Raw genomic sequence first — 9,977 nt, 5'->3', positions numbered from 1 at the left:
TGGAAGTAAACCTGATTGGTGGTAATCATAAAGAATGGTGGGTAGACACTTGAGCTACTCGACACATTTGTGCCAATATGTGGATGTTTTCGTCTTATCAAACTACAACAGATGAGAAACTTTACATGGGCAATTCAGCAACTTCCAAAGTGGAGGGAATAGGAAAGGTTGTGTTAAAATTGACTTCAGGGAAAGAACTTACTCTTAATGATATAATGCATGTGCCCGACATTCGAAAGAATCTGGTTTCAGGATCATTATTGAGTAAGAAAGGTTTTAAGTTGGTGTTTGAGTTTGATAAGTTTGTACTTATCAAAAATGGCATGTATATTAGAAGGGGCTACTTGTCAAATGGCCTCTTTAAGATGAATGTAATGATTGTAACTCCAAAAATAAATAAAGAGGAATCTTTTTCTTACTTGCTTGAGTCTTGTGAAACTTGGCATAGTATATTAGGATATGTTAATTATGGTACAATACGTAGATTAATTAATCTTAACATGTTGCCTAATTTTCAAATTGATTTAAATAAAAAATGTGAAATATGTGTTGAAGCCAAATTGGCTAAGACTTTGTTTCATTCTATCGAACGAAGTACAGAACCTCTAGAACTTATACATACCGATGTATGTGATTTGAAATTTGTTCAAACTAGAGGTGGAAAAAAGTATTTTATTACTTTTATTGACGATTATACAAGATACTGTGTATTTGCTAAGAAGCAAAGATGAGGCATTAGAAATGTTTATACATTTCAAAATAGAGGTTGAGAATCAACTTAGCAGAAAGATTAAAATGCTAAGAAGTGATAGAGGTGGTGAATATGAGTCACTATTTGCACAAATATGTGCAGAAAATGGAATTATGGCTCCTCATGCTCCACAGCAAAATGGTATTTGCTGAACGTAAGAATAGAACTCTAAAAGAGATGATGAATGTTATGTTAATAAGTTCTGATTTACCCCAGAATTTATGGGGGGAAACTTTGCTTTCTGCAAATTACATTCTCAACCGGTTACCCCATAAGAAATTGGATAAAACACCTTATGAGTTATGGAAAGGTCGAGAACCTAGCTATAAATTCTTAAGAGTGTCGGGGTGCCTAACAAAGGTTGCAATTCTAGCTCCTAAAAGAACAAAAATTGGACTTAAAACTGTTGATTGTATATTCATTGGTTATGCTCATAATAGTAGTGCATATCGATTCCTGGTTCACAAATCAGATAATTCTGAGATACATGAGAATACAATTATTGAGTCTAGGAATGCATCATTCTTTAAGAATATATTTTCATATAAATTTACATCTGAAATAAGTTCTCTCAAAAGAACTTATGAAAATAAGCAGGACCAAGAGTCCATGCAAGAAGGAAATGGTAATGAACCTAGACGAAGTAAGAGGGCAAGGACTTCTACGTCTTTTGGTCCAGATTTTCTAACATATTTGTTAGAAAAAGAACCTCAGAGTTATAAGGAAGCAATGTCTACTCCTAAAGCTCCTTTATGGAAAGAAGCCATTGATAGTGAAATCGAATCCATTTTGCAAAATCATACGTGGGAATTGGTGGATCTTCCACCAGGGTGTAAACCTTTGGGTTACAAATGGATATTCAAAAGAAAGATGAAAGCAGGTGATTCAATTGACAAATACAAGGCGAGACTTGTAGTCAAAGGATATAGGCAGACAGAGGGAATAGATTATTTTGATACATATTCACCTGTAACAAGAATAACGTCTATCCGATTAATAATTGCTCTTGCGGCATTATATAATCTGGAAATATATCAGATGGATGTGAAAACTACATTCTTGAATGGTGAATTAAATGAAGAAATCTATATGGAACAACCCAAAGGGTTTGTGGCTCCAGGACAAGAGAGAAAAGTGTGCAAATTAGTTAAGTCTCTTTATGGGCTTAAATAAGCACCTAAACAATGACATGAAAAATTTGACTTAGTTATGATGTCAAATGAATTTCATATTAATGAATGTGATAAATGCGTTTATATGAAATGCACTTCGGATAATTATGTCATTATATGTTTATATGTGGATGACATGATAATAACTGGTAGCAATATTAATGTAATTAAAGCTACCAAGAACATGTTGGCTAACAAGTTCGATATGAAAGATATGGGAGTTGCAGATGTGATTCTTAGTATAAAGATCACTAAGGCAACTGAAGGGTATGTTATATCTCAATCACATTATATTGAGAAATTACTCGATAAATTTGATAAAGATAATAGCAATATAGCTAAAACACCTGTAGATGTGAATCTTCATCTCACAAAGAATACAGGTGTATGTATATCTCAGTTAGAATATTCTCAGATAATAGGCAGTTTGATGTACGTCATGAATTGCACTCGTCCGGATATCGCGTACTCTGTGAGTAAACTGAGTAGATATACAAGTAATCCAGGCAGTGATCACTGGAAGGCGATAGTTAGGGTACTCAGATATTTGAGATACACTACTAACTATGGATTACACTATTCAAGATATCCAGCAGTACTTGAAGGGTACAGTGATGCAAATTGGATTTCTGATACAAAAGATACCAAATCCACGAGCGGATATATCTTTACACTTAGAGGTGCATCTATTTCATGGAAATCTTCTAAACAAACATGTATAGCTAGATCTACTATGGAATCTGAATTCATAGTATTAGATAAAGCTGGAGAAGAAGCAGAATGGCTTCGAAATTTTTTAGAAGATATTCCTATGTGGCCAAAACATGTGTCCGCAATTTGCATACATTGCGATAGTCAATCGGCTATAGAAAGGGCACAGAGTCAAATGTATAACGGTAAGTCACGACATATACGTCGTAGGCATAATACAGTGCGACAATTGATCTCAAATGGTATAATATCCATTGATTATGTAAAATCAAAGGATAACATCGCGGATCCATTAACTAAGGGTTTAACAAAAGATCAAGTATATTGTTTATCGAGGGGAATGGGTTTGAAGCCTACCACCTAGAGTAATGACACAACGGCAACCCAACCTAGTTGACTGGAGATCCCAAGATCTAGGTTCAAAGGGACAATCGAGTTGTGGGGGCGTTCTCTGAAATCACTAAGGAATTAAATTTCCTACACCTTTCCTATGATGACATAGTGATAAACTTGTACTAAGTGTTAGGGTAAGCAATGCTTTTAATGGCTCTTGGAGTATGGCAGGATACTCTTAATAAGAGGTCACCTATGTGAGTGTGAAGTGGACCGCTTCTATGAGATGACTAGACTAAATCTCTAGAGCACTCAAAGAATTACCAAGCGCGTCCAGGGCCGAAATGGACACAACATTTAGAATCGACTGTGTTGAAAAGAGCTGTGTGAGTATTATTGTCTTGGTTTATATAAAAGCTGAACAATTCAAGACATCATATTCCCTGGTTAGCGAATAACCCGATAATACTTCACTATGGAAGGTTCAAAGCCAAAAGCTACCTATCCTGATGCAGTAACTTTTCGTTGTACTCTCGATCAAGTCTGCATTTTATATGCAGTTTTAGCCAATTCATTCATGTGGGGGATTGTTGGTAATTTCATGAATTTGAGCTAAGTTTCAAGTGGGGCCCACACATTAATAAGACATAACATCAGAGAGGGAAACTTGGTTCATTCCTTCTAGAGTCGAGTCTTTAATTTTGAGTCTGTATTTGAGAGAGAGTACAGCACTGTTTAGGTTTAATCAAGGCATTAGAAAGCTGCTTCCTTTCCAGTGCAAGGCAGTCGTTGTATCCTGGGAGACCGACGTCCGCTGTTCCAGAAGCAATCAGTGGAAGGCAAATTGGTCTTAAAGAGATAGTGTCCAACACTAGACTCGGCTATTCAGAATTTTATTTTGTAATCTGTAAGTTTATTTAATTTAATTTGATCGAATTTTTTGTGACTCTTTGGAATCAGATTGTTACCGCCAACAGATATATATATTTGAGAGAGAAAGAGAGAGCCTCTAGACAAGAGCTATCATTCATTCCAATCAAATGATTACAACTTAATGCATAGAGTAAAATGGAAGATAGTTGGCCGATCTGAAGCGTTAAAGATGAGGGAGTTTGCAAAAAAATTTACTTTTAAATAGTAAAAACAGGTTTTTATAAGTAATTGTACGCATGTTTTGTGTAAATTATACACATTTTATTATAAACAAGATAGACATTTAGTTTCAAGAGCTAAATCTTATAATTACTAAAATCTAAAAAAAATTTCTGCAAATAATCCGGGAAGTGTTATGATAGTTTTTCTTGATCGTTTTGTGATGTTTGGTTATTTAAATTTGAAAATGAGAACAATTTTGTCTCTGTTGTTATTTTATTTTTGGGCATGATATTAAATAGCTAATTGTCCAGTAATCACCCGCAATATATAGGATGATATTACTCCATAGATATCATGAATAGGAAAAAAATTACTTAATGATAGACATTTACACTTGGTATGTCACGAAGGCAACAACTCAACATAATTACACCAAAATAATTGAAACAACAACTCTCTCAAATAAAAGAATTCTACAAGACAACAATGCTGATGGAACGACCAGGAAGGAAACAACAGTCTGGAACCTGAAAGTTCTTTTTCACTTCTGATTCACATCTAAGATTTATCATACTGAATAAATGTTTAACTGTTTAAATAATTTAAACACTCCGCACCACCACCTCTTACGGATATAATGAGCTGTAATCTTCTATCATCTCCCACCCTCATCACATCCACTCTCTCCTAGGGGACCCTTATCTTGAAATTTGGTGAGACACATGCCGCATCCCCAATGAATCCATGGTATTCTGTACCATTGTCTTCTCTCCTTCAGATATGGATATGAGATCAGAATGGATTTCACTATTTTCGTCCAGGGGAAGAGCACTTGTCTTCATTAACAAACAGTATACTGCAGTTATCTGCTTGTCTTCATTAACAGACAGTATACTTCAGTTACCTCCGTCATTTCGAAATTTGCGAGCTCGATCTCGCCAGGAACCTTGTTGCATGGCAAGGACCTAGAGCAGAGATGCATTGTGAGATATTTTAATTTGCCTTGGTTTTCTAATAGAAAAAGATCGCGAACAATTTACTTTATCACTAACGAGAGCACTGACGACATGCACATCTTCACCAGCTCTTTTATTGTTATCCTCATGATCTTCTGTGAGGGTATCATCTGTAGATCCCATCTCAGGAACTGAAGATCTCGAAACACCAAACATAGCCTCGTCATGGGCAGCCCTAAGTTCTTCCTCATGCTTTGCCTATAAAAAGATAAAGAATAGAAAATAGAGAACCGCAAAGCAGATTGAAAGCAAGAATCTAGCATTTCACACAACAATATTTTCCACAACTAATGGTCATACCTCAACTGCAGAAAGTCGGAAGCTTTTCCCAATATCTTTGACAACTGAGGCATCATCATCAGCAGCTGCAGAGAAAAGCAACAGAATGCTAATTGCAAAAATGCCAAACATCATAACATAACATAACATGGATATAATATTTTCAGGAAGAGAATATATAGGGTCAGTTCTCGAGGACATCAGATTCAAATGAATTAATGTTATACTTGCGCTAAAAAATGTCTCTTTCAGAGAAGGCACATGCCCTTCGTTAGTGGTTGAATCAAAATAGATGTCACTTTAAGGCGAATTAAACCTTCATACTGGCACATGCACACCTTTTACAGTTTGGAAACTATAGTAGCATATCGCCCCTTTCTCTTTATAGACACCGCATTCTGGCTTCAAGATGCATTCACATTTCAAATCTTTTCAGCTATACATGTGAGAGCTGGAAATTTTACTTGAACAATACTCTTGAGCGCTCACCAAGATGAAATTGCAACAATTTGGTCACGGTAAGTGGTTCTAAATCTTTTGCAGATCAGAGAATACTATTCTATGGTTTTTGAGGTATACATAAATAAGGTCAGGAAATTTAAGAACTTTGACAGTAACATTGGATGAAATAGGGCTTTGTTTATACATATATACATCTTTTCCTAATTTACCTTATTTATCTCTCAACCATTCTTCCAATAACTATAACTGTTTTAGGATATAGAACGAATCTTATTTTTCTTTCACAAATTAGTCCCACATCAATTTTATATATGATCATAACTTCCAATCATCAGATGTTACATCACATTAGCACCTATAATAGCATGAGAAAGAAAATCACAGCCTTTTTGTGTTGCTTTGCTTGTATGCTTTTCAAATATCTTTTTCTAACATCCTAATAGGTCAATGAGTTAAAAAGAAAATCACAATGATCTTTAAATTAAAAACTTCCATCAGTTGATATTACACCATAAATTCCAATATAAGTATCAACACCCATCATCAGCCATTAATGGATGCCCCTAAAAGGATAATATTAGTAGGACTTAGAGTCACATCAAAATAAAAGATTGTGGTGTCCAATAAGTCAAACAGCAGTGACTGACACTCATGGCATTCCATTGAGAATCAATAAAGGAAGTGAAATCACGACAAAATAATTATTACTTTGTAACTGAAATCTAAGAAAAGATATCATCTAACAAAGACAGCGAGAATGTCCAAAAAAAGTGGAGGAAATTAAAACTAACCCTCAATCTCATCATCATCATCAAGTGGTGCATCCTTGTTGAAATCAAATCGTTCCCATCCTGCTGACATGCCTCTAGATGTATCTTTTGCAGCTGTGGAGATGTAAACACAAAGTTAATTTTTTTAGGAAGATTATCACTTTAGAATGTAATTAACGTGCAATGGGATTTCCACAGAAAATAAAACTAGATAATATAGACTAGAAACTACATCGAATTGAAGCTATTATGATGGATAATACTTATCCATACTGCAATCATTCAGGTCCCACATCAGTAATGTTACTGCTTGTATCTAGCATATTCAAATTCAGATGTTCCCTTCAGAAGATAAAAAAAATAACTGCACCAAATCAGTAATTAGATCAATCTGATAAAGGATCAATAAACTTTTAGCTTGAAGAGTAATGGACAGAAGCCTTTTGGCTGCTGAATGAAGAACAGTGCCAATTCTAGATCAACTAGATTGCAGTTAACTCATATTTTAGGTATACAAATTGACACTTACAAGAAAATAATATATTATTCTTATTTTTTCTTTTCTTGGTGAAAGTATAACATAAAAAAGAATTATAATTGAACTTGCTATGTTAATCAATTCAACAAATCATAATTCCAAGACCTAAAAATATCACAATCATGTAAATTTCTTCTTCCCTAAAGAGAATTTTCCATCAGGCTCTCCAGCTGATGGAATAGATAGTGCATTGAAGATAGCCGATGTAACAGTACAGAAGAACATAAAAATTGCAGGTCAGCTATAAATGAGAATAATTGAAGAAATAAGAATACAAGAGCGAAATATAATGTACCAGTTTCTGAAAGCTGAAGCTTCATCTTTGCTTTAACTCTTTCAGCAGGAGTCTGTTATCAATAAATTGGTGAGTATCACATTATCACTGTTACAGTTCAAAGAAAATAAGCTTCACACACATCCTCCAGGTCCAGATTCACACCAAATAATCTCAACCCATGACCTCTTTCACCATTTTACTAGTTTGATGATGATAAGGTAATATATGACAGATACAAACCATCAAAACACTCTAATCCACGTATAATTTAATGGATATAGAACCCACTTATTACAACTGAACTGTGAAAAAAAAAAAATTGACCTTTATAAATGACTATATATATTCAAATGAAATTTAGAATTCCGAATTTACCATAGATCTCAACATATGAAGATATGAACCAAGCATCATTAGGTGTTTGATCAAGGAAAAAAGAAAGACAAAAATTAAAGAGAAATGCGAGAAATAACTAACCATTCGATCATAACCCTCGATGAGACTTGAATAGTCAACCCTACTACTCTTGCTCTTCGAGCTCGAACTCGCCCTCCTCGAAGGCGACGGACTCCTGTTACTTCTTCTGCTACTCCTATTGTACGAGTTCCTCTCCCTCTCCCTCTCCCTGTCCCTTTCGCGGCGCTCACCACCCCCTTTTCCTCTTCTTCTCTCTCTATCCTCCTCATCCGAATCGCTCCGAGACCTTCGCCGCCTTTCCCTCTCGCGAGACCGGTGCCGATGGCTCGATCTCTCCTCCGAACGGTGACGGTGGTCTCGATCGGAACCATCTTTGTGGGGTTTGCTTCGGAGCTTGTTCTGTATGGATGCGAGCTGCGCTTGCTTCTCGAGCTCGGAGGTCTTTCCGGGGCTGGAGGCGCGGATGAAGCTGGAGAAGAGAGGAGAGGAGGAAGAAGAGGTTTTGGAAGAGGAGGAGGAGGAGAAGCCGAGGCCTTGCTTGAAGCGAGCGGCTCTCTCCCCCTTGCGGGTTAACTCGTCGTAGTAGGCAGCGGCCTTCGCTTCTTCCATTGGCGTCGTTGGGATTCGACGGTCGGTGGGACGGAGAGGGAGAGGGAGAGGGAGAGGGGTCTATGAAGCGGAGATGCGGGTCGGATGTGGGTTTGGATTTTTTTTAAACCCTGATCCGGCCCGGTAGGAATTCAAGCCTAATTCGAGCTCAAACCATAATAAAGAAGCACAATTCAAGCCTAATGCAAGCTTTACTCAAGCCTGTGGGATCAAAATTTAATTTAAGATTAAATCAAATTATGCTTGATTAAAGTTTAAATTTAATAAGATTTGGTTCAAGTTAATATTGGACTAATGATCATAAATTATGCATAGTATAAATTAATATTATAAATAAATTTGAGTTGTATCGAAGAGTTGATCTTGAACAAAACTGAGCTCAACCCAAAGTCAAGCTACTCTATAATTGACAATTCTATTCGTGTCTAAATGCAAATAGAGAGATTGTAGGATTGATAAGAGCCTTATCATTGAATGCATGGTTTATACCACAATGTTTGTATGATGATTCTCTGGATTTAAACAAAGTCATGCTAAACAAAATCAATAAGGAAATTAAAAAAAAACACTAAAATCAGCAAATTAGGATGGCTCATAGCCCAAATAAAGGGATGGGTCCCATCACCACTAGCTCTCAAGTTGGACAATGGGCCTAACCTGACCTTGCTTGATGTCCAAGCTCATAAGAAAGGGGTTTGGCGCAGCACAAAACACATCTCCTTCACCATCTTCGTCGATAGGATCACGAGGAATCATAGATAGAAAAATCAATCCAACCAATGATTCTCAAATTTGAGCCTAGAAACCCTACAACAAAGTAGAAGATGGCAAAGAGAAAGATACTAGCCCAAGAAGAAGCATGAGCGGCTACGATGATGGCTGGAAGTATGCTACTAAGTCGGCGAAAAATATTCATATGACTTAGCCTCAATCAGAGAGGTGGAAGGTATCACTAACAATGCGAAATTGGAAGAAAACTTCGTGAGTCGAAGCTAGGCCAAACAATAGTCCCTTTATTGGGACTCCGAAGAGCACTCCTAAGTCGAAGTCACCACTAGCTCCTAAGTCAGTAGCCCATAGCCCAAATAAAAAGGATGGATTGTGGGCTGCCCATAGCCTATCACCACTAGCTCTCTCTCAAGTTGGGTCATGGCCCAAGACGACCTTGCTTGATGTCCAAGCTCACAAGGAGGGAGTTTGGTCTAGCCCTAAATCACACCTCCTTCACCATCTTCCTCAATGAGATCATGCAGGAAAGACAAAAAAAATTCCATTAATGAAAAAATTAATCTAACCAACTCAACTACGGCCTAAGAACCCCATAACAAGGTAGAGGATGGCAAGGGGAGCGATACTAGTCGAAGAAGAAGCATAGACTGCGGTGGCCAGAAGCATGCTACAAAGCCGGTGGAAAACGTCCACATGGCTTAGCCTCAATTAAAGGTTGAGTTGGCCAGTAGAAAGTACCACTAATAACGTGGCACTAGGAGGAAACTTCCCAAGTTGAAGTGGGCCCGAATAGCGGTTGTCAGGCTATGAATTTGACT

General features: G+C 36.8%; 1 protein-coding gene across 1 annotated transcript; it reads right to left on the bottom strand.

Moving 5' to 3' along the window:
- Window positions 1-4,412: 4,412 nt before the first annotated feature.
- Window positions 4,413-8,474, bottom strand: LOC140789857 (uncharacterized). The gene is made up of 6 exons (XM_073139731.1): window positions 7,882-8,474; window positions 7,423-7,474; window positions 6,611-6,703; window positions 5,379-5,443; window positions 5,103-5,276; window positions 4,413-5,027 (listed from the first exon to the last, which is right to left on the bottom strand). The coding sequence occupies exons 1-6, from the start codon at window positions 8,428-8,430 to the stop codon at window positions 4,959-4,961; spliced, it is 1,002 nt and encodes a 333-aa protein (XP_072995832.1). The 5' UTR covers window positions 8,431-8,474; the 3' UTR covers window positions 4,413-4,958.
- Window positions 8,475-9,977: the final 1,503 nt, after the last annotated feature.

The sequence above is a fragment of the Typha latifolia genome, chromosome 5 (assembly GCF_019914945.1).
Source record: "Typha latifolia isolate L0001 chromosome 5, TyphaL0001v2, whole genome shotgun sequence".
Classification (NCBI taxonomy): Eukaryota; Viridiplantae; Streptophyta; class Magnoliopsida; order Poales; family Typhaceae; genus Typha; species Typha latifolia.
This window is presented reverse-complemented; position numbering and strand designations above follow the sequence as displayed.